At 40.9% G+C, this 25,647-nt stretch overlaps 1 protein-coding gene across 6 annotated transcripts in view; it reads left to right on the plus strand.

Annotated features, from left to right (window-relative positions):
* The window catches only part of SPATA6L (spermatogenesis associated 6 like), a 42,982-nt gene that overhangs the window by 4,803 nt on the left and 12,532 nt on the right, over positions 1-25,647 (plus strand). For 2 of the 6 annotated variants that reach the window (XR_008464002.1, XR_008464005.1), the window contains exons 4-10: positions 586-627; positions 4,237-4,361; positions 5,631-5,708; positions 6,819-7,082; positions 12,223-12,331; positions 13,081-13,124; positions 14,198-14,391. Coding sequence is in view for 2 of the 6 variants with exons in the window: in XM_054187057.1 (XP_054043032.1) it covers positions 586-627; positions 4,237-4,361; positions 5,631-5,708; positions 6,819-7,082; positions 12,223-12,331; positions 13,081-13,124; positions 14,198-14,353 (818 nt within the window). In the remaining 4 variants the exon portion in view is untranslated. Of the gene's footprint in view, positions 1-585; positions 628-4,236; positions 4,362-5,630; positions 5,709-6,818; positions 7,083-12,222; positions 12,332-13,080; positions 13,125-14,197; positions 14,392-21,075; positions 25,613-25,647 lie in introns of those variants that run through there. The other 4 variants (XR_008464003.1, XR_008464004.1, XM_054187057.1 and 1 more) reach the window with 4 other exon arrangements.

Consider the following 25,647-nt stretch of genomic DNA (forward strand, 5'->3'; position numbering starts at 1 on the left):
TGTAAGGGAGTGGGGGGAGAAAAAAAAATTGTTTATGATAATTGTCTGTCTACATTCTGTTTCATCATTGCAAGTAACCTTTGGCCAGACTTTTTCAGTCATACCTACAGGAGCAGGTGTTGTATTAATTTAAAAAGATTTCATCCCTTACCTTTAATTCAGTTAGCATTCCTTTGTCCTTGCTGGGTCTCAGGTTTTTGTCGTTCCGAAGCAAGGCCCTCCTGTAAAGTCAACAGAAGGTCAAGTCAGAAGCCACTGAGTATCCCATTGCCCTATAAATCCATCTGATGTTAACCACAGAGAGTTACCTTGTGTTGATATTTCTTTCTTGTGTGTTTCTATTCTAATATTAATAATATTAGAATAAATACTCAAGGAACCAAAGTAGAATATTGCCAGTTATAATGGACTAGCTCTGCATCTGTCTTCTTTCTCCTCTGTCTTTTGTCTGCTCTTCTGTTTCCTTTGCTGTCCTTCCTCCATCCCTTCCTGTAAGGTGAGTCTTTGATTAGTGTCCCAGGAGTAAACAGTAAATCTATTCTAGTTATTCAGCCACACTGCTATAATTTATTTTTTATCTTCCAGGTAACGTCATGAGGTTGGAATTAACTCAGCTTGTGTCTTCAGGTAATAGACAAGTAAGTATTTTCCCACATGCTAGTTAATTTGAGACTGGAAAGAATATTAGTAGGTGTTGTTATATGCCATGCCCCTCAGCTTTCTCTCCCTCATAAGTTTCAGGACCTCCTCCAATGTTATTTCTTTCTACTCCATCACTTCCTGTACATTCTTGGGTACACACTTGAGGAGAAAAGAATGCCTCTTCTGACTGGACACATTGAATAATTTGTTAGGATCAGTCATGTTGCTTTATTTTCTTTACTCTGATTTTCTTGTTTTAATAGTGGTCTAGTTTGCTAGTAATGTTCAAATAGAACACGAATAATAATGTAGAGTTCATCTTGGCAAATAGTACTGTTGGTCTTCTACAGACTTCATATTGTGTGTTTTATAAGATGGGGAAAAAAGGCAAATGGACACTGGGTGGCAGATGAGTGCTGTTGTTAAGGCCACTGATTATGAAGCATTCGTATATATTCTAAAACTGCACGCAATTTGTTAAAATTGGTTATTGTTCTATTATGGCAAATTCAAAATATACTTTATGTTCCCTGTGTAATAAATATTGCTTGTACTTTTGTGTTTGTTTTTCAAAATGCTTTGCTTCAGATATTTGTCTTTCCCTTTCTTCTTTGCTTTTTGCTTTTAAGATTGCTGATATTAATAAAGGTTTATTTATGATGTTATTCTAGGTTCAAAACCAATTAGTTATACTGGAAAAAGGAGATGCAAAGACCCAAATGAGAGAAACTGTTATTATCTCTACATAAAAGCCTAAGCAATGCCAAAAAAAAAGTGTGATCTGTGTTAGTCCAGAGAGTGCTCATCTTCTCATGTGATTTCTTTTAGGCAAGCTTTGTGGGTGTCACGCTGTCATGTAGCTAGGTGTAGTATACAATGCTTGTTTGTCCCCTGGGCATAGCAGATTTTCTCTGTGCATATTAAGGCAGAGAAGTTAGTAATAATTACTAACTAGAGTTAGTAATAACTCTAAAAGGGATGAGACCATTGTAAAAAGTACTAAAGGATTTAATATTCTCCTTGGCGTATTCTGGCCCTGTAGAACACCTGTTCTTTATTCTGTATAGTACCTACATGTCTTTCATGACTCAAACTTAAGTTTTTTTCCCGTTTTGTTTTTTTTTTGGTTCTGCAAAAATATGCAGCTTAGAGATTTTGCTTACTTTTCATACAGTGGAACGTGTTGTTTTCTTTCAACTTTCTAAATTAAAAAAATATTCAGAAAAATTAAGTATATTCCTCATGAGAGGAACCAGTGCCTGCCTTTGTCCTTACTACATCAGAAGCCAGGCCCCATATGACAAAACTGACTATTTGCTTTCTTGTTGTAGTGTCAAAAGCTCACAAAAGAGTTTTTTCCGAGTGATTGTAAAGCTGGGATCCATCATAAAGACGGTTCTTACAAGCCATGTGACTAGAAAAGATGAAACTTTGAATAGGATCAGAAGTGTTACTCTCATTATTAACTTTTTCTGAAAATTTTCTTCCTTGCGCCACTGTTTTGTCTAGAAATCACCAAATTGCAAGGTTTGTTTTCAGTCTGATTAGGAGCGAGCATGTGTCCTTGCTCTTGTAAAGACACAGAATGCATCGAAGAGAAGGCAGTAGCAGCTTTTATAGCATAGTATCCATCCATAGTGGGCAGCTTAGTCTCTCATTTCAGGAAATCAAAATCCTTGCTGTAGTTTCTAAGCCTGGTACTTGACGGTGTACCTTATAGCTTGCCTCCTAAGGTGGGCGCTTATGAAAGTATATCCTGTCTCTGGCTGTTCTACCTTTACAGAGCGGTGCTGACCTTCTCCATTCACTCAGAACACAGTTAGTGGCGTTCTGAAGGAAGAGAAGAACTAGTGACAAGCATGGTGTAGGGCACAAGCAGACTTAGTCACAGTAACCTAGTATAGTTCGTACCCCCCATCCAAGTGTGTAGAGTCCCCAGGCACAGCTTATCTCATTGTCTGGTAACCTGGGATAGTTTGGTTCTTTCCATCCCAGTCTGTAGAGTCCCAAGCACTCTTACCCTGTTATGGTAACCTGGGGTCGTTCACTTCTTCCATCCAAATATGCAAAGTCCCAAGCATGTTTTATCTCGTTGTGATGGTAACCCAGGATAGTTTGCTTCCCCCCACATCTGCATCCACCTTTGCACAGGCGCCAATGTGATGGCCAGCTGCAGATCTCATAATTCAGACAACAGTACCTCAGTACCTGCATTACATCAGCAAGTTCGCTGATGACCAAAACAGGACATTGCATATGTATGACACGTTAATCGCTGCAAGTTTTATTGTCCATCCCTGTGGTACTTTCCTTTGAGCTTCATTCCCAAGCAGGGTTCTACTGCATCAGGTCCCCACTTGATTAGCATCAGTGTACTTGGTCTCTCACTGTGCTGACGCCACGCTTTCGTTAAAGCCAAAGCTTTCACTTGCTGAGTATTGTGCCTTGTCCCTGAGGGATGCGCACCTGCTGTTTGCTTGTAATAGGTGGATACTTATGCCTTCAGTTAGTAGGACGCTGGTCTCATGCTGTGTGGTTGGATGGCCAAATTACATGATGTTTGTTTACTACTTGCTGGCTTTCTGGAGGGAATACATTTCAAAAGTAATGGTGACTGTCTTTCAACACCATTTTAAGATGAGATATTTGCTGAGCAAACATTGGAATGTTGTAATGTTATATCAGCCTTCTTTATTTTATTCCTGCAGATAGCTGATTAGAATAATTAGTTGTTTGCCCAGTGCGGTGGCTCTTGGTCATACTGAAAGCACTGAGAAATCATCTGGACCAAGATTTAGCACGCTGTGTATAAACATATGCATATACATACTCTGTAAAATATGCATTATACATCATCTGTGTACATTCTCTGTCAGAGTTTTGGACATTCTCTACACTGTAACTAGGTAGTCTGCCTTCAAGCCTTGCAGTCATCTCCATCTCCAAAATATTTCAAGGCACTTGTGACAGTTTGAAAGTTAATGACAGCATCAGACTCCAGTGTTGCTCTGCTAAGCCAAATCTTTCAAAACTAATAAGAACATAGATTGTTTCCCTCCCTTTTGCCCTCTTCATTTCATGTTCAGAAGACAAAGTGATAAGGTGCAGCATAGTCAGAGCACTGGAGATAAAGCAAAAAAGCCATTTGCTGGAGAAATAGTTACTGTCTCAGTCACACAGGCAAAAAAAATCTGATATTGCTATGTTCTTTCTTGTATACAAATACAGAACCAAATGGTTTGGGTTTGCTGTTTTTCTGTGGTTTTGTTTGCTGTGGCCCTCAAGAATGTGAACTTAAAGGTTCCCTGACACAGAGGAGGACAGTATACTAAAAAGGAACTGCTGTCTTAAACATTTCCAACATCAAATAATTTTAAAACATGCTAGGCATATGCCATTTCTGTACCACTCTTCCTAGGCCCTCTAATATCCCAATCACCACCTATTACTGACAGCATCATTATGCAGGAGAGAGGCAGCATTCTGTCAAGGACATTCACAATTTACTGAGTTGACATTGCACAGCTGCTAATGAAAATTCCATGTAATAACCTTGACAGCTATTTTTCTGTGGGTGTTTTTTTGTTCTTTTAGAAGGCGATAACCTTGCATTCTATGAAGAGAATACACGAAACTTTCTGTTCCCAGAGTGCAAGCTGACTCCTGCATGTCCAGGTGTAGACAGAGAATTACTGATGAAAACTTCTCCTCATTTTCCAGTAAGTTGCCTGAAACTGGTAGTTATCATAGGTGTCTGAAGAAGGAAGGAATTCAGCTACTTAGTAGCAACTTCGTGAGGGCTGGAGTTTGACTGTCCCTTCAGTCCCCTTGAGCAGAGGGAGATGCTTATGTGCTCTTTTGAATATGGAAGTGTCTCAGAGAAGGTACCAGGTGTGTGCTATCCTAACAATTAAATCTGTTAGTCACAGACGGTAAGAATAATCTCTCTGCATAGGCAGGTTAGAAGTCCTAATAGCAAAATTTTATGTTCAGTTATGTACGTCCATCCACAGATTATGTGAAAGGGCCAGGCACTTGAAAGGTTTTCAAGTTTCTTTGTATCAATTGCCTTTGAGGATGCCAACTTTCTGTCTATTTTCTTTCTCTCATGTACAGGCCTTTTTTTCTCACTCTGCCTGTTCTCACTCATCTCTTGGGTGTCTTTAATTTTCATATCTTTGTAAACTCTTCCAGTGCCTGTTCTTGCTAGGGTTCGTTGTTTCCAGAAGCAGCAATAGCAACCTAAAAAAATTACATTTTCATCCCTCTCACTGCATTATGGGTTGGATTATGCAAAAGAAGCAATAAAACTGACTTGAATTTTATTAGTCTGAGTTCATTGCAGCTTAGAATAGCATTGAACAGGGAGAAGCATCCTTCCTGAAGACTCAATTTTGCACTGATTCATTCAGAAAGTTCTTGTAATTACTCTATAAGCTGTGAATGTAATTACTCTGTAAGCTGTGAATGCCATTATTTCACATGAAAAGCTGGGGGTTTGTGCATAAATTGCAAGTATAGAAAATACTAGACTTAAGAAAAACTAACTGTTAGAAAGTTCTGCCTAATACAAGAATACTTTCTATACATTTAGAACAGAAATTTAGAAATTTATGCTCTGGTTAACCAAATGTTACAATGTATGATTTTTAACTTGATGCTTAAGAATCAGCTGAAGGCAAAGAAGGTGATGACATATTGGTAAAGGAATAGGTGATTTGGGCATACCCTTAGACTGACATCCTGTTTCCCTTTTTCCATTCCCCTTTAAGACTAAAATCAAATTACTGCTCTACAAAGCAAAATTGCTGTACAACTGTTATTTGCTGGTGAGTTTGCCACAAGTCTTTTCTAGCTGCAGTGCCTCTTTTAGTCATTTTTGATTCTGCAGTTGCAGTGAAGAATACTTGAAGTGTTCTGATTTTGAGGGGGAGGTGTAGGCACTGATTATGTTTTTAATCCTTTCCTCTTAACTGTTATTTTTTAAGGGAATAGCACCAAAAATAGAGTTCTCCACAAGAACAAGCATTACAGAACTTCCACTTCAGCACAGAAGAAAGAATTATGTAAGTATTTATGGTAAGGATACAGACCTGATGACAATTTTATAACCTTTGACTGAGTATATTTGAGCCTAGCTTTACTGTTGCTTTTGTATATAGATAGCTTAGGCAGCAATGGTAGGTAAGATTTAAGGCCATGCTAGGAGTCCTAGATTTTGTTGTAACAACAGCAAATCCAACTGACTGAACCAAAGCCATCCATTTCTCAGTTTGTTATCTGCTATCCTAGGTGCTCTCATTTCCTAAATATTAAGAAATTAATTCTGTGGAAAACCCACAAAAACAAATAATCCTTGCATTGCTTTCTCTGGAAGGTAAGAGTTGAGCAGATAATATTCTCTTGATTTGATGGCATTGCAGTACCTCCTGTCTTTTGCTGACAGTGGTTTATATCTAGCCTTCACCAGTGTTTGTCTTTGCATGCTTAGTGAATTCATGCTTCCCCTATTTATAATTGCGTACTCTGATCCAGACTGAACTGCAACCAGTTAGTTCCCCTCTGAGAAAGTGCTACCAGAGCTTTCTGTGCTTTGTTTAGTGGCTATAGATCTAACAGATTATCTATTAGATAATATTCTGCGGGAACACAATTCTGCCCCCCCTGCTGGAACAAAACACTCACAGCAGATAAAGTACTTTTGTTTGAGTAACAGCTGCTGAATTCGGCCCCAATAAGTTATCTCTGAGATACTTACAAGGTTTACTTGAATAAGCTCCCACAGAGGTCAGAATTTCAAGATTTTGACCAAAGTTCTGAATTTTCTAACCTCACAAGTTCTTTTCTGAAGTAATTCATCCTTCTCTGAGCTCTGTGACAGACAGGGAACAATCTTTCAGATTTCAGATGAGAGGTTAAGCAACTGAGATAATGTGGAAGGAGAAAGTATATATGAGCCCATGCTGACTTTTTTCTGTTTTTGACTTTGCCACACTCCAACACAGAATCACGGATTCTTCCAATTTGTACATACAAAGATCCAAATTCTGCTATCATATGGTCAGTTCCTACTGGAAGGATTTCTGCTTAGAGCTTAGTCTTCTTTGCAGGGAGTCGCAAATGGCTTGTACCTGTTTTTACTTAGATAACTGTAACGCAGTGAATTTCTCTGCCAGGGCCGAAACAGAACAAGGAATCAAAGATCTGCATCACCTAAACAAAAGAACCAATCACTAATGCAATGCAAGACATCAGTGAAAAGGGATAAAAGCTACGGAAGGCATACAAGGTCCTTAAAATCACAAACTCCTCCTCTAAACACTAGAGACCGCTTCTGTGAACTCTGCAGAGAAAATCATCAGCAGCCATCAAGACTGTGCCTGGAGTCTGCTGGGCGCAAATCAGAAAATGAGACCAGGCCACCATTTGTAGTCAGACACGTAAGTCCTAAAATTTCTGTACTACATTAAGAGGGTGAATTTTTGTTAGTATTAATTTCAGCATTTTTGTCTAACCTGTCTTGAACTACTAGATCAGCAGAAGACTGAAGAAATTTAGCAACAAATTTGAAAATATAAATAGAAATATTTTTTTGTTCAGTATGTAGTTGGCCTGTCAAATGCACTGACAGCTGGCAGAAATCAGGTTGGTCAGTTAACAACATTCAGTAAAGGAAAAGATACTACAAACAAAGAATTCAAAGACACATTTAGATACTATAAAAATATAATGCATTTTAACCCTCCCCTTTTGTTTTGGACATAAACCAATCTGTATGTTTCTACACTTGGTAAGGAATCTGTGGAAAGTGTTTCTGGGGTTTCATCAATAAACCTTTGTGTTTAGCCAGTAGGGTGTTCCATCTGAGTGCTTCAAAACACTAACAGTTACCAGGACAGTGTCCTTCTGACTATTTGCCTGGTTCAGAGAGAGGAAAACAGTGTATCTCAGGTGATCAGTACTTCCAGGTGATAAAGTGATAGCTATCTAGAGTAACTTAGATTTGGTCCAGGTTTTAGGTCCTGGTCTTGTATTGCACAGTCCTGTTCCACTGTGCATATGTTTTACCAGACCTGTATTTAACAGTCGTGTATTTTAAGTATTTCCACAAATATGTTAATCTGTGACAAGTTACATTGTTTAAATCCATCTTTACACCCTGAGATGGACCTCTAGAGGACACTTAGTCCAAACACCACTTAAGGCAGGTCCAATTCGATTAAGCTCTTTAAGGCCCTGTGCTGTTGAGTTTGAATATTTCCAAGGACAGAGATTTCGTAGCCTCTCTGGGCTGACTACCCTAAACCCTGTTGAGTTTGAATATTTCCAAGGACAGAGATTTCGTAGCCTCTCTGGGCTGACTACCCTAATGGTAAAAAAAATTGTCCTCATATCTAATTGGAACTTACACCATTAGTTCTTCTCCTTCCAGTACATATCTCTGAAAAGCACCTGGCTCAGTCTTCTCTACATCCTCACGTTAGATAGTCATAGACAACAATACAATCTCAAAATGACAGAATTGTTTTCGTTGGAACTAGATGATCTGTAATGTTCCTTCCAACTCTAACCATTCTATGATCTTACGGATCAGTTACTCCTCCCATTTTTGTACTGTCTGTGTACTCATTGAGGGTGCACTCTGGGTCATTCATGAAGGTGTTAAACAGTATTGGCCCCAGTGTTGACCCCTGGGATACACCACTAATGACTTGCCTCTAAGCCAGTGACCACAACCCTCTGGGCCTGGATGTTCAGGCTGTTTTAATTCACCTCGCTGTGCACTTATCTAATGTGTACTTTGTGTGTTTTTATGTAAGAATGTTATGGGAGACAGTGTCAAAAGCCTTACTAAAATCAAGGTAAAAAACATCCACTGCTCTCCCCTCATCCACCAAGCCAGTCACCTCATTGTATAAAGTTATCAGGTTGGTTAAGTATGGCTTCTTCTTCGTAAATCCATGTTGATTGTTTCTAACTACCATCTTGTGCTTCAGGTTTGGAAAAACAGCTTCCAGGATCAGTTGCTCCATAACCTTCCCAGTGATTGTAGTGAAGCTGGCCAGCCTGCAGTTCCCTGGATCTTTCTTCCTGCCCTTCTTGAAGATAGGAATGACATTTGCTTTCCTCCAGTCTTCAGGAACCTCTCCTGTTGCCTTGATCTTTCAAAGATACTCAACAGTGAACTTGCAATGACATCATGCAGCTCCCTCAGCACTTGCGGGTGCAACCTCTTATGCCCCATGAACTTGTGTCCAGTTTGTTTAAGTTCTCTTCAATCTCGTTTTCCTTTCATGGAGGGTAGGTCTTGTTCCAGATTTTCCTTCTGGTTTCTGGGACTTGTGATTCCTCAAGGACAGTTTTACTGGTAAAGACCGAGGCAAAGAAGGCATTGAGTATCTTAGACTTTTCCATATCTTTTGTTACCAGCACCCCTACTCCATTAAGCAGAGGCCCACATTTTCCCTAGGTTTCCTTTGCTGTTTATATATTTTAGAATCCTTTCTTATTCCCCTTCACATCCAGAAATGTTGTCGGATTCAACTCCAGGTCGGTCTTGGCTTTCCAAGTGCTATCTTGGCAAGATCAGACAGCATACTCCTCTGTCCTGTCCCAGCTTCCACTCCTTATACACTTCCTTTTTATGTCTGAGTTCAGTTAGGAGCTCCTTACTCACCCATGCCAGTCTCCTGCTGCCTTTGATTTCCTACTTGTTGGGATGGTGCTTGCTTGGTCTTGGAGGAGGTGATCCTTGAACATCAACAAGGTCTCTTGGGGCCTTCTTCTTTCCTGGGCCGTATTCCATGGGATTTTGCAAAGCAGATTCCCGAAGAGGCCAAAGTCTGCTCTCCTGAAATGCATGGCTGTGTTCCCGGTTTTTGCCTTGATTTTGCCTCTCAGGGTGCTGAATGCCAATGTCTCATGGTCACTGCAGCCAACGCTGCCCCTGACCTTCACATCCACAAAGAGTTCTTCCCAGTTTGTAAATATCCGATCTAGGAGAGCACCTTTACTTGTTGGCTCCTTGATCACCTGTGCCTGGAAGTTGTGATCAGTGCAGTTTAGAAATCTGCCAGGTTGCTAGAGCCCTGCTGTATTTTCCTTACAGCAGATATGAGGGTGGTTGGAGCCCCCAGTGAGGACCAGGGCCTGTGAGTATCTGGCTTCTTCCTGTTGTCTGAAGAAGTCCTCATCTACTTTTCTCAGCCTCTCCAGTTCTCTTAGCCTTTCTTTGCATGGCCCGTGCTTTAGCCCCCTGACCCATCCTGGGGCACCTCTGGTGGCCTGTCACATAGGCCAATATTTGTCTTATAGCAGGGAGCCTAAAATTGGACCAAACCCTCCAGATGTGGTCTTACAAGTGCTGAATAGAGTTAAAGAACAACTTCCTTCAACCTGCTGGCTGCACTTTAATAGCCCAGGATATGGATGGGCTTCTTTGCTGAAAGGTCATGTTGGCGGCTCAGGTCCAACCTGTTCACCAGACCTCCCAGGTCTATATAGAGCTGCTTTCTAGCCAGTTAACACCCAGCTTGTATATGGGGTCATTCCATCCCAGATGTATGACTTTCCGTTCACCTTTCTTGAACTCCATAAGATTTGTGACAGCCCTTTTGCGCAGGCTTTTAAGGGCTCTTTGAATAGAAACCCTGCCCTCTGGCATATCAAATGCTCCTCCCAGCTTTGTACTGTCTGTCAACTTGCTGGGGCTGCACTTTGTCCTATTGTCTTGTCCTTTTACAAAGATGGTGAACATTATTTGCTGTATATTGATCCCTGAGATATGCGTCCAGGTAAGTGGCCCATAGCTGGTCTTTGAACTGGGGATAACAACTCTCTGATCCTGGTGATCTGACCAACTCTCCATACACCGTACAGTCCACTTATCCTACCTGCATCTCACCAGTTTGGCCATAAGGATACTACACACTGTGTCCAAGGCTTGCCAAATGTCATCCACTGCCAGCTTTCCCATCATCCATTGGCAGGTACCATCATAGGAACTTACTGAGTTAGTCGAATGTATTTTTTCCTTGGTACATCCATGTTTACTGTTCCTATAAGTCTTCTAGTTCTTTGTAGGCCCAGACAAGTTTTCCAGTAGAATTAGATCCATAAACTTAACACGGACCAAACTTAGGTCACTAACGTCATTCTTGCAGGCTCAGGCAACATTGTTGTTTTCCTGCCTGGTGACCCATCACTGCTTACCCATATCACAGTACACTGTCTGTGTACACAGTCTTCATGATAAAGCTCAGTCAGAGGTTCCTTGTTCATCCACGCTGGCCAGGGCAGGTTTCTTCTACACTGCTTCTTGGGTAATGTCCGTTATTGACGGTTCCCATTCTAAATTAACCAGTAATGTGGCATCCTGTGACCTTATTGAAACATCAGCACAATATTTAGCAACAAAACCAGACTCCTAATCTTGCTGACCTGGGCCTTGTCTTCATACTCTTTGCCATCTTACTGCCAAACATATTAAAAAAGAATCCTAGAATCGTAGAATCACAGGATATCTCAAGTTGGAAGGGACCTTTAAGGATCATTGAGTCCAGCTCCTCACGGGACCACCTAAAATTAAACCATTAGACTAAGAGCAGTGTCCAGATGCTCCTTGAACTCTGACAGCCTTGGTGCCATGACCACTTCCCTGGGGAGCCTGTTCCAGTGGTCGACCAGCTTCTCTGTGAAGAACCATTTCCTGATGTCCACTCTGAACTTCCCCTGGTGCAGCTTCATCCCATTTCTTCATGCCTGATCACTGGTCCCCAGAGAGAGGAGATCAGCACCTGCCCTTCCACTGCCCGCCTTGAGGAAGTGGGCGGTGGAACTTGCTGAGATCACATGAAAGCTCCAGTGCGTATCTGGCATTGGGGAACACTACCCATCCTTTGAGGGGATTTATATTGTAGCGTGGAAAGCAGAGAAGGTGTAATGACTGGCTATAGGGACTATTGGTCTAGCACTAAGGGGCTGTCTACTCATGTAATCAGTGCTCAGAAGGGGGAAGAGGAGTCTTTGTCCTCCCTGGGATCAGGGATCACGTCAACAGGAATTGGGAGCCAAGGATGTGTTTCTCTGCAGAAGAAAGACCCTGCCTCTTATGTTAACAACTCTAATTGCTTCTTTCATAGCAGCATTTCTTAACTTTTAAAAGAAGACGTCTTGCTTTAGAATGATTTTCACAGCAAAGAGCTGCGGGCCAGTGCAGGACACTGGGAGTAGAAAAGTTGTTCTTGCTTCCAGAAATAATATGTCCCTTTATATTCCTAAAACTTGTGTATGTTTCTTGCTCTATGTTTTGTCCTGAAACTTCATGTTATGTGGGAAGTCTCTAGTTACAAAGTTAAATCTACAAAGGAGAGCAAACTGCGGTTTTAGAGGAGGTGATTTTATGAAAAATGTTTGTATTATGGCGTGTACATATTTTTGCAATTTGAGGAGGGAAAAAAAAGAATAAGAAACGAAGGAAGAATGAATTTATTATTGTCTGTGAGGGCTGGAGGTGCTTTACATTAGACCAAGTCTTTGTATGTTAAGCAGTACATCTGCATATTATTTCTTCTTTTTTAGGTGGACAGTTCTAAATTATTCATTGAAGTAACCTCACCGTTATGTTACCGTAAGATGAAGCAAAGTATAAGATCAGCAAAAGATTCTCTTAAATCCCATGAGAAACGAGGTACTTGTGATTTGCTGCTAGTAATAATACTAACAGGGCTAATACCGCTGTTGATATTACTACCTATCTCAAGCAAATCTTTTTAAAACTATATGCAGGCTTGTGCTGTTTTTCAGTTCAGATGAACTGTTCACAAAAGAAAACACTGGGATGGACAGGTAGCAATACCTGGCTAGAAGAGACAGCATGTGAATACATAGGGGTTGTTCCAGCAAAGGATTTCCCCCTTGTTAACAGCATATGCCTCTGAAGAAAACAGATCTTTCAGGAAAAGGAGATCCTGATGTCTTTCTTCTTCACTGACTTGGTTTCTATGTCTTAGTCGAGTTGTTGTTTCAGTGAGGGCCTCTAAAGGTCCTCATCCGAAGTGCATTCACACAAATAGAAATACTTTTGGGGGATAGCTGAATCCCTGCATCAGTATGACGTTGCACCAGTTTTCATGTGTCATCTGTTCTGCCCCTTGTAATATGCAAACTATTCATAATCCAATCAGCATATTGGGAAATGACAAAGAAGTCATACAGTGCCGGAAGATCTGTGCGCTTCTGTTACGAGAAATAGCTTGGTACAGATCGGTCCTTCTTACTCATGCATATTTCTTTAGAGTACCCAGAAATTTAAGAGGCATTACGCATTTTCTGCATTTTGTTTGGTATCTCTTACATTTTAGTGCTAATGTATTGAAAGTACCAATGTAAGATTAATTGCCAATAATAGTCGCTGAAATACTCTTTTTTTTTTTTTAGCTTCATCTTTTGACAACTGTGAAGCGTCAAATACCTCAGTTAAGGTAATTAAAAAAAATAAAGAAGTGGAAAATGGTGTCTCTTCTGTTACTATGTATTCTAACAGAACACTTCCATGAGGAGGGTTGATGGTTCAGAAGACAGTATTGGGAAATTCTAGTTGTCTGCCATGGAGAAAATGTGAGGGACATGATATTTTGGCATAGGGAAGACGAAAGGCCCACAGAAGTAAGCAAAGGTATTAAAAAAAATCCCCCCAAATCCTTAATTTTGTAGACAAATAATGACAGATCATACTGAAGTTTCCTTGCCTAACGTTACTGTTTACAGCTGTTTACAACTTTACAGAAGACATTTTAACATGGTAAAGGCAGAGTTGCAAAAGTAGTTATGGAGACACAGTTTTAGGCTCTATCAATTAATGCCCTTGTTTTTCTCTCAAATATCAGGCATGCTACTAATTATGTCTGATATCAAAGATGAGATCAAATGGTCTTTCAGTACCTTCCCGCTCTTCTCTGAACCAAACCTCTTTCATCCCAAAGTGGGCTGCTCCTCTGTTTTTTTTTCATTGTTTAATCACAGTCCACCTGAACTCCCACTTTGCAAATGAAGGTGAAAATGCAGGTTTGTAAAAACCTCTCCCAGAGTGCTTCTGTGTGGTTCATTTTTCCCAGTTCCCTCACGTGTCAAGGGGCAGCACAACTCGTTGGGAGGAATGCTCCTTAGCCTAATGGAGCAAAGTAAGCTTTTGTATGTAAAGACAGGAGCAGCTTGCTCATATTTCCTGTGGTGTCCTGCCCTTTTATGAATGAGGTAGTATCTGGCTAAAATAAGGAGTTTCATTAGCTTTTGTCAGCCACTCATCAGTGTGAAGAGTTCTGCATATTTTTGTTAATTATGGGTCTTAGTTTTAAGGGCTTCCATTTCACGTGCCTTGCAGTGGGTCTGCATTCATGGTTCATTATGAATTTTCAGCTAACCTCTAATAACCCCCTTGTGCTTCCTTTCCATAAAGTGGATGACAACTTCTCCCTTCCTTTCTTTCCCCAGTCTCTTTCTTATACTATGTTATGTGTCAATTCTAGTTATGGAAATTTGCTTCCTTATTCCCCAGATGATCAAGGAACCATCTGAACAGACTACCTCTGAACATGATTCATCATCTCTTGGAAGAGGTGGACCTGTGAGTTACTTGCATTATCCTCCCAGTCAGAGGGATTCAGCTTTTCACCGTACAGCTTCATCTGCTGCCTCCCAGCACCTCAAATGACCAAGTCCTGTTGGGAGTCCCTCTGCTTTTCAAAACAGGTTACTAATTCTTAATCAGATTAGTTAACTGACTGACTTTGTGCTGTGAGAACACAAGCTGAACAACCAGAAAGATTCACTTTTTGACTTCTTGGGCAAATTGAACTTAGCATTCGCAGATAAACTTCACTAGAAAAATTGTGACAACTCTTCATGAAATGCTTTCTTTGTACAGATATATAGAGAAGCCATGGTTGACCTAGCAAGTCTTCTTCAGTGACTAGGACTAAACCCTTCAGAAGGGGGCATGAAAACCCATGTAGAATACAACTGCATGAAGAAATACCCCAAAGAAATTTTTTGTCACCCCTGTCAATTCATAGTTGGCTTTATACCCTGAAATATGAGATTTATGTTCCATGCAAATTCTTTATTTCTCTTTATGATATGCTTTCATTATTGTGAAATACTTTCCTGCAGTTCCCTGGAGAGTTCCGCAGTTAAATGCTGCCTCAGGTAGACAAATACAACTGATGTATCTCCTTCTATTGGTTTCGCATTTATTGTTTCTGAATTTCATGGGGTGTGCTCATGATACTTATCTGGAGATGAACTGAGATTCAGTTGCCCTCCTCTCTATAATACAGCTGCCTGTGTCCTTCAGTTGGAACTGGATGATCATCCCCTTCAATTTGTGTAGGAAGAACCCCACATGCTCCATTCATGAATGCTTGTTTAGGTCAGGAATTTTTTGTGGGATGAGCACACGGGGCACTCAGCCTTATGAAAGGCCTTTTCATACCAGTTTTACAGACATAGAGAACACATTTCCATTAATCCATAAATTGCAAGAGAAAATGCAGAGGAGTAATAAGAATTGTGGTGGGATTGTTTTGTTTTGTTTAAGTGAAGGGGCCTTCTTTTGTAAACATTAGTCCTTTTATTCAAAACTATGAGCACTCCTGCTACGGGTTCGTATTTTACCTGGGTGTATTTCGTCTGGGAACCTGCTTTCCCCTGTCTTTGGGCAAACGAATTACTCAGCCTTTTCACAACTGGATTTTGAATCACAGAATCACAGAATGGTTGAAGCTGGAGGTCATCTTGTTCAAACCCCCTGTTTTTCCTTAGGTCTTGATGTTTACTTTTTACTTGGGCTTTTTGATGCTTTGATTAAACCACATGGTATTTCTGTGATGTGGTTAAGAGAGGCATTATATCCACCTTAACAATAAATTGCTGAACCAGAGGGAAATGTTTTATCTTCACCCCAGCTGGATATTAAGGTAATGTCAGAACAGGAAGGGAACCCTTTGGGGGATTCAGGTGCTAAGCGCAAGAGCTTGATACCATTTGGTATGCTCTGTGTGGGCTGCTGCTGCCGCTTCAGAAAAACGTAAGCCTCCTGTCGGTTTTCCCTCGTATGCACCTGCTTTGCATGCGAGTTTGTGTGCTCTTTCCTATCTGAAATGGTGTAAAAGCTGCCTGTATTTAGTCCCCGGAATCTTAACCTCCCTGCAGGCAGGTACTGCAATTCAGTCTTAGCCTTTGTCTTAATTTCTTTTCTGTTTTCACGTTGTTAGGCAGTGAAAGTCTTACACAGTGTATGTGCCCCGACTGCATGGAGATCATGGCGATAACATTAACTTTGCTCTGAGATGCCTGGCAGGCTTGTCTGTCTTGCACCCTTTTGAAGGTCTAGACCCTGCCGTTTGTGCAGGAGGGCAGGGCTGGTGGGGTGGAGCCAGTTTGCCCTATGGAACCTTTGCTTTGGGCAGGGTCAGCAAGCAGGAGAAGAGAGAAGGGGAGGAGAAAGGCATGTCAGAGGAGAAAGAGGGAAAGAAAGGCAGAGGTGTGGGGGATGAGACTTCATGGAATACGTGGCAAAGCAGAGAGGACTGGAGGAAAGGATGAGGTAGGGAAGCATGGCTGTACAGGGAAGAGAGTGCTGAATGCAGTTGAAAATAGAACAAGTCTGGAGGGCAGTAATGAAAGAGGAGCTGGGGATAAAGGGGAGAGAGTGAGCGCTCCACTGGGAGTATAAAACCCCAAGAAAAAGTCAGGAAGAAATAAGTATCCTGAAGGGGAAAAGGGACAAGAGAAGAATTATTTGCGTGTGTCCCTATTCGGAGATTCTGTATGAGGGGATGAAGGGATCATCACGATCTTAAAAGATGGTTTGAAAGGATGTGAGGAAGGAGGCATTAGAAATAACGTGCCTAAAGGGATCAAATGATGTCACTCCAGAGGGGGACTGAGAGGCATCTGTTGGATCTCTTTTGGTAGGGTAAATTCCAGTTTGGATCTCAGCTGGGAGAAAATCAACGAGAGGGTGCGGAATCTCCTCACCTCAGCACAGGCCAAGCAGCGGCTTGTCACTGTGAGTATTAACATTACAGGGCCACCAGTGCTGACTTGACAGTGTCTCCTGGTTCTCCACGCTTTCTGGCATGTCAGGACTTTTGCCTGTTTAGCTACCATTCTACCCTTGGTCCATACTTATGCCTGTTTAGTTGTTGGCAGCCAGTCACCTGCCTGACAAAGTTGGCCAAGTCGAGGAATGCTCTGTTGCTACGGAGTGCCACAGAGCAGAGGCCAGAAGGGGTGTCTTGGATTTCTGTTTGTGAATGAGCACAGCAGTGGTGTCTGTAACATCAGAAGAAAACATATAAATTAAATAGCACTTGGGACCTCAAAAACAAAGGACTAAACAAGGGAGCTGTGTCTATATGGGCCCGCTGTCACTGACAAGAGAACTGGTGAATCCCTGGATTTATTCTCTTTTTCTGGCTACAGTAATAATAGTTGGTCCAACAGGACATTGCCTTTCCCTACTGTCCATGTGTCTCTTTTGCCCTGTCTTCAGAAAAGGATACTGAACCCCTGCCATTCCGCAGTGGCATATAGAAGGCTATTTCATTCTGTCATTGATTTTTATTTCAATGACAAGTCCAAGCCTGAGGTGTTTATTTCACAGTCAAGGGAAGGGCTGTGAATCCAAATCACTGATGCTCCCTCCCCCCCTCCCCCTCTTCTGTACAGGCTGTGAGTGGGAGCTGCCCACCTCAGGTGGCAGAAGTGACAGAATTCATGCTCTTACCCTCTACCTTTTTGGGTTGTAAAACAGCCTAAACAAGACAACTAATGATTAATAACCTTGCAGTTAGATGGTAAGAGGCCTTGTATGAGTCAGGCTTTCATTTCACTGAGGTAATTTCCCATTGTTTAGTTAATTGGTAGCATCAGTTTATGGTTTGGAGTTACACAAGCATTGCAAGTGTCGGTAGCCTTGCACTAGCCTGAAGGAACCACCCTAGAGGAAAGAAGGGGAACATATGAACGAGGATGAATGCATCAGTGTTGCTAGCCTAGTGCAAGATGCAGCAATCAAATTAACATTTCCTTTCACTTTCCAGTTGTACGGACTGTGTTATTTAACACATGTGGCAGTTGCTGTGAAGATGCACACGGCTTATAGCTTCCTAATTAGTTACAAGTTAAATGTGTTCACAGGAGTAGGGTCAGATGCTTCAACTGGGGAAATTTACATCACCAAACCCCAAGTTCTCCGATGATATTTTCCACCAAATAAAATAAAACCTGAGCAATAAAACCTGTGAACCTACTATTAGAAAGTACTAAATGTAAAAGACAGCCATCAGAAGCAATAGTTTATCTGTTCATGAGTGTGATGTCAGCTGATGTTGTCTTTTCTTCCTACTGTGTCTGACTTCAAACACCAAAGAACAAACTCTTGATGATATTAAACAGTGGGTTTTTTTCTCACCAGCGTTGATGGTGAGGAATGTCCATTTTCTGCAGTTGTCCTAAGTAGACTAATACTCTGTGTAGTTATGTCTACTTCAGTGGTGTTTACAAGAGGAATCACTTCGAGATTGAGAACTGACCCTGCAGCATATGAGAAACATAGTGAAATGGGTTCCTAGATTGTCTTCTGTCTTCTGACTCTCATCAGTCTTTCATAACGTTGATTGCTACTTACCTAAGTACATAAAACACTTCTCTGATAATAAAAAGTCTGTAATCCCAGAGAATCCCGTTGCATTCAGTGTAACTGTCCCATCGGTCAGGGAGTGCTTTTGTTGCAACCTTTAGATGGCGACAGAGGTCCACTGAGTTTCTTTTGGCGTTTGTTTTGGCACTGTTTTGCTAAAATAAGGTTTAATAATGAGGCATCCAGCTCTTGAGAAGGCTACAGGGAACAGAGGACATCATTGTCTATTGCCCTGAACTGGTTCAACTCTTTTGGAAACATATGGAAGGTTTACTTTGGACTAGATAATTTTATAAGTTCTCTTAAAGATGAGTGATGAATTAATGTGAGGTGTTTTTGCTAGGGAGCTACTATGAATGAAACTGATGATGTCGTTGAAAGAATGTCTATCTCTCTGAGGCATTCCATGTATGAGGACTCAAAGAAGTAGCTGTTGCCAGAGAGGTAGGCAGCCTAAGCCTTAGCTTTTTGATATCCTGAATTTATTCCAGAAACAGAAATACTGTAAGTGAGCTACAGTATCAGCAAGAGAAGCTATAGTGAAAATAGGCTACGCAATCCTATTTCCTCGTTCTGGAACTGCAGATGATTGTGACTACCATCTCTTTTGTGTTTTTAGCTTGACAGTCACTTAAACTCTAAACTCAGGGTTCTAAAAAGGACATATGAAATTCACTGGTGTCTCTCTCTGTCAGTTTTGTGTTTGTGCATGAAAACAGTTTTTAAAAGTCTGCCAACTGCTTTTCCGTAAAATTCACAGGGTGCATGTCTCCCTCAGTTGTGTATCTTTGTCATCATGAAGGACAAATTTTGCACTGGGAATTTTGTGTAGCATTTCTGAGTAGATTTTCAAAGATGGCAGGTAAGCTATTAAACTCTAGTGCATCATAATAGAATTGGAGCACCTAGTTCTCTTGGACTTTCTGAGAAGTTCAGCTCTTTTTCAGCTTTGTCTTACCAACAGAGTGAGTAGAGCTGGCAAAATACAATAAAAACTACAGCTGCCCATTTTCGTGGCAATACAAGTGAAAAACCTAAGATTAAGACTTGCTGAAGAGTAAGGTGCCGTGTTTGCAGTGTCCCCTTTCTCTCCAGGGTCACATTTCTGCATGTTTTTTTCTTTACTTGAGTCCCAGTTCTGAAGCATTATAGTTGCATGCAGCCATCAAATCAAACAGCAGATGCTCTCATCCTTCAACTCAGTGAAACGCCCATAAAGTAGTCTATGTAAATTAAGCACAGTTAACAATTGCAGAATCTGTGTGCATATTCTAATTTTGCATTAGCACACTTCCTTAAGATTTCAAAGGTCAAACACAGTGACTAAACACATCTTTCCCAAATGCCAGCAGATTCGTGTGAAGGGTTTTTCATCATTTGTCTTTCTTAACCATGCTTGATTAACCTAGGTCGGGGCAATCCCAACCACAGATACAGGGTGGGAAGAGAATGGATTGAAAGCAACCCTGGGGAGAAGGACTTGGGGAGTGTTGGTTGATGGGAGCTCAACATGAGCCAACAATGTGTGCTTGCAGCTCAGAAGGCCAACTGCATACTGGGCTGCATCAAAAGAAGTGCGACCAGCTCTGGTGAGACCCCGCCTGGAGTAGTACATCCAGTTTTGGAGTCCTCAGCACAAGAAGGACGTGGGCCTGTTGGAGCAGGTCCAGAGAAGGGCCACAAAGATGATTAAAGGGCTGTAGCGCCTCTCCTATGAAGACAGGCTGAGAGAGTTGTGGTTGTTCAGCCTGGAGAAGAGAAGGCTCCAGGGAGACCTTATAGCGCCTCCCAGTGCTTAAAGGGGGCCTACAAGAAAGGAGGGGCGGGAAGGAATTTTTCCAAGGGCATATAATGATAGGGTGAGGGGAAATAGCTTCAAACTGGAAAAGAGTAGATTTAGATTAGATATCATGAAGAATTTTTTCACTGTGAGGGTGGTCAGACACTGGAACAGGTTGCCCAGGGAAGCTGTGGATGCCCCATCCCTGGAAGTGTTCAAGGCCAGGCTGGATGGGGCTTTGAGCAGCCTGGTCTAGTGGGAGGTGTCCCTGCCCATGGCAGGGGGGGTGGAACTAGATGATCTTTAAGGTCCCTTCCAACCCAAACCATTCTATGATTCCATGATTTTAAACTTGTTGATATTGAATTTCTGTGAGGAAAAAAAATGACCAAATTCTGACCCGTGCAGCATCCTTTACATTAGGTGATTTGCCTGCATATGACTGAAAGCAGACTTGAGCAGTTCCTTATATAATCATTTAAACAGCTTGTTATGATATGTGTAGCATGCCTGCCATGTGGCCAATTCCTCACAGGGCTTCTCTTGTAAACAAAGAGTTAGTTTGGACTGTCCCCTCAGTCTCAGGACCCTTTCTTCATCGCTAGGTGGAGATGGCTGACACAGAGTAATATGGAGTATGAAGAACCAGTGGGCCACACATCCTGGAGTCTTCACTTGTGCAAGACTTACATCAAATTCAGTGAGATTTTCATTTTAATAGCGACACAGGATCGGTTCCTTTATCTTTGTGGCACTGGCTCTAGTAACTCTAAAAAAGCACATCCAAATGGTCTGTGCTTGAGTCTGAAACCTTTTATGAAAAGTCTGTTTCTCAAAGCTGATTCTTAAGCCCAGTTTTCTCAGAGATCATTGTTTAGAGGTGTTTTAGATAAAGCACTCTTGCAGGCACTCTGGTTCTTGGGCAGTAAAATTATTCTTGTTTCTGCAGGTTGAACAGCTCAGAACTGCTGGATTCTGACCTGAAGAACACACTGAGGCTGATGCCTCTACTCCGTTTGAGTGCTGGTTCATTTCTCTCTGGACATACGGCATTTTACTCCTTCCAAGGTTAAGTAACACTGTTGATTAAAATAAACTGAAGGCTACAGTACCTGAACACTGTGGAGCACTGAAGTGGAAATAAAGAGCTTGCCATTACTTTTCATTTCTATAAATCACTTTTCCCAAGGAGGGTGGACAGTCATTTAAAATAGCAATTTTTAAAGACAATTACTTCAATAGTCTTCCAGCTGCTCAGATATAAATTTTACAGAAAAAATATTAGGATAGTGCAAGGTGATTGCAAAAATTCTAAAAGGCCAAATCCAGGATTAATCTGATTCTGTCATTTAAATTATTTCTGCCCCCTCCCTGTATGAAGTCCTACACCAGCAATTAATTATACAAGCCTTAGCAACTGCCAGCAAGGTGTTCTCCCATTTATTTTCTGATAGCTGTGTTGAATTTGAAAGGACAGGCACATAACAACAAGAAAGAGAAGCCCTTCATACATAAGGCTCCCATACTGTTAACGATCCATTCAAATAGGACCAAAAGACAGAGTTTCAGGCTCAAATGGCAAATAGAGGATTGTTAACACAGTACAAATTGAAAGTAAGTTCAACCAGTGTCATAGCACAAAGGCAGTAAAATTTGCCCTAAGTTGTAGTTATATTACATTTAATCACAGAATCACAGAATGGTAGGGGTTGGAAGGGACCTCTGAAGATCATCTAGTCCCACCCCCCTGCCAGAGCAGGGTCACCTAGAGCAGGTTGCACAGGAATGCGTCCAGGCAGGTTTTGAATGCCTCCAGAGGAGCAGACTCCACAGCCTCTCTGGGCAGCCGGTTCCAGCCTGGTCCAGGGCTCTGCCACCCTCAAAGTAAAGAAGTTCCTTCTCATATTTAGGTGGAACTTCCTATGTTCAAGTTTGTGCCCGATACCCCTTGTCCTGGTTCAGCCAAGTCCTATATTTGGTATCAAAAGATTACACACTGGGTAAGCAGATGTTATCCATTTTACTTTAGCCAGTGTTTAACTCTCTCCTACATTGCTGGAGAAAGCATTCAGTGCCTTTTGTTTGAAAGCATATATTTTGCGACGGATGAAACTTACTTGCACTCTCTGAGAATGCAAGACCCTTGCCTGGGGGGAGGGAATGCTCCAGATGTTTCCAGGCAAGATTCTATCAAACTAACATAGCAAAAAGGAACTTACAGCTTTAGTCTTCCTTGGACAGGGATAATCAAGGGTCTGGACATTCAAAAAACCTACTTAGGATTGGTGCAAAGTTCAAAGAATGTAATGTTTCCAAAATGAAGGAGGTGTTAAATAGACATACTCCACCTTGAGATTAAAACAAATGAAATCAATCAGCGAAATGTAGTCTGAAATTAGTGAAGAGGTTTCTAGACATTTAAGTGAAGTTCTGAAATTAAACTACCTTGATCTTCTACCTTTGCAATTCAAAGATGGGTATTTATCCTTCTGTGTCTAGGATTTTCATGCATTGTTATTTGCATAACAGGTGCTGGACTCACTGCACCAGGAAGTCTCTTCCCATGTAGCAGACCGTGCTCTAGAATGATCAAAGGAGTGCTTGAGACTACTTCGTCGAGCACTAGTTGATGCCTGAACCACCACATGCAGGTTTATAGGTAGAGATGCTGAAGTGCCCATCTTTTCTCCTTACTCAGTCCTCCACACCTTTTGAGAGCAAACTAGTATTCTCAGCCAGAAAAGAACTTTTGATCATGAGGAGAAGAGCAGAGTTCAGGTTTCTTTTTCAGTGTGTGTCTTTAGCAAGAGCTATAATATAACTTGGTTTTAACTTTTAATTCAAATAACAGTATTGTGTTCATGTCTACATTAACACGCAAACTGTAAATTTTGCAATGCAAAGACATAAATAATTGAAGAGCAATGGAGTTTTAAGTTAGTTTTTCTGGCTCACAAACACAGAAAATGATGAAGTGGAAGTGTGTGGCCTTTAAAGTTTGTTTCTATGAAGAAAAATGAAGATGCCCTGTAGAGAGGAGAAAAAAAAAGTCTAAGCAGTGTGGCTTCTCTTTATAGTGATGCTTATGCGAGATCTCAGCTTCACAAAACATATGGAAGCAATATGCTAACTCTCCCAAATGGAATTAATAACAATTTCGGAACCTGTATCCCTCTGAAAAAGTGAGAATGCAGAAAATCTGATTGATCATTTTGAGTTTCCCCATCAATAAAATCTTACTGAGGAGCGAATGAGTGACTGCACATTACCTTCAGGCATGTGCTGAACCAACACATCAAACAATATGAGACAATGAGAAGCTCCAGAATCTAAAGCAGGGATCAGCTGTAGCTGACAGTCTCTTTAAAACATCCTACAGTAGCACTGGATTACACTTTTCATTTAAATGCTGTTTTGAAGGCAAGCTGTCATCCTTTTCAGACAGTTGTGAAAAGAGTGTCTCTGCTGAACTGCACTAGGCAGCCTTTTAAATACGGCAGGCGTCAATTTAAATATTCTCCCTGTTGCTGTCATTGGTCCAAGTTAGAATAATGTAATTGTGTTAAAAAACAGATAAATTCTTTAAAATGGAGGTACCAAATAGATGTATATCATGAAGTCTGTTTAGCAGCCTATGCTAAACCATGTAAACAAGGAAAGTTTTAGTTAAGGTCTCAAAGCACACATTTACATATTATACCACCTGTATTCTAAGGAATCTCTGCACAGTATTCTAAAGAAATACTACTCTATTCCCCTAATACAGTTAGAAATAACTACTATATAAATAGGTAAGTGGTAAGTTTTAATTTTGTTTTTTTCTGCTAAATTTTTGTCACTGAAACTTCTCAGTCCATTGGTGTTCTTCGAGCTCTGTCCGACAGTCAGAAGACTGACCTCTGGGGCAGAGAACATGTCTTAATTGTTTAGGTGTACAACACTTAGCAAAGGGATCCATTGCTTTACTGCCCCTGGATGGCTTTAGTATAAAAAGTAAAGGCAGCATGTGCCTCATTAGACTACTCCGTGCTCTAACAAAGATATTTCCTTCATTTAGGCTACATATTCTTTCCTCTCACAGAAGCAGAATGCAAGTATTTTCTCACTATATCATATGTAATTATGGAAGTGTGAGTAGAAAACAAACAATTTACACTAAAAAGTTCACACACTGATTCTCTTCTCCAGCAATCCCTGCAGTGCACAAATAGATGAAAAAAACAGTACCTCCACTCAGTACCCTGTACAGTAACATTTTGAATTGACCTCAAGTATATGTTGGCACAGAGTTTTTCCTACGTACTTGTATAACCTACCAGCTTCAAAACTAGATCACGAGTGGAGCTTTTTAGAAATAGATGGAATAAGCCACAGCTCTCTTTTTTAGAGAACTGAAGTTGACATACCTGAGCGGTCTTCATGTTTATAGTACTACAGAAGTAGCCATTATGGCCAAGCTACAGATAAAGAAAATAAAGCCCCAGGGGGTTGGATCTAGATGATCTTTAAGGTCCCTTCCAGCCCGAACCGTTCAACAATTCTGTGATTCTATAAGCTGCTAGGAAGTTAACTCAGAATAGCCCCTGCCTGATGCACAATCAGTTCTTGGAAAAACTAATTAGTTCCTTGCCATCTCCCACTTGCTCCATATCAGAATTAATCCAGGGAATTTACATACCTACCAGTTAGTGTCTACCTAGTGCTGAAGTATTCAAATGCATGAGAAGGTTGAAGAGCTTACTTTTTGGATGTGATTTTTGCATCTTGCAAGCAGATCTCCATGGCCCTATCTTTCTCACTGTCTCCCTCTCCAAAAATACAAAAAATAAAGATAAACCTATTTGACAAGCTAATAGAACAAGGAAGTCAGGAGTTCATTGTTATTTACCTATGGCACAGCAGACCAGGCTGAAAACATGCAAAGCCAGGCTTCTTCATCTATAGAAGAAAAACCTTTTGTCTGCTCTAACTTTTTACTATTGAGCTGTTCAGTTTGTTGGTGCTTCATTTAAAATACATAATTTTGTTTATCATAAAGCAAACACCTGGCTTGTTTCCGTTCGTTCTCCACCATTCTAAGGGGTTATCTTTCATGCAGGACATGTGCCAATACAGGCTGTGGGACTTGTTCAATATACTCTAAGGTTTAGAGCAGCAGTCATCAGTGCACTCACTTGCTAAAAAGATTCATCAAAGAAAATTTAATTCTTGGAAACAGAACATAGTGTTCTTATTTCTGTCTCCTTTCCCTTATTCTATGCATATCACTAAGGATATCCAGAACAATCCTTATTGAGATGGTAATAAACTAGATATTACCTTACAATAACTTAATACCTTACAAAACTATCGCAGAACAAGATGATCATTCTAATAAAAAAAAATTTCATTTTTGTATCTTGTTATATTTCACATATCAGAGCCTCCGAGCTATGAAGAATCTTATGGATTAATTCAAAATCCCTTAAGTGATCTGCTTGCTTAAATGTGTACCTTAAGGTGGTTTTGTATAAACACCATT

Source organism: Rissa tridactyla, chromosome Z, assembly GCF_028500815.1.
Source record: "Rissa tridactyla isolate bRisTri1 chromosome Z, bRisTri1.patW.cur.20221130, whole genome shotgun sequence".
Lineage (NCBI taxonomy): Eukaryota > Metazoa > Chordata > Aves > Charadriiformes > Laridae > Rissa > Rissa tridactyla.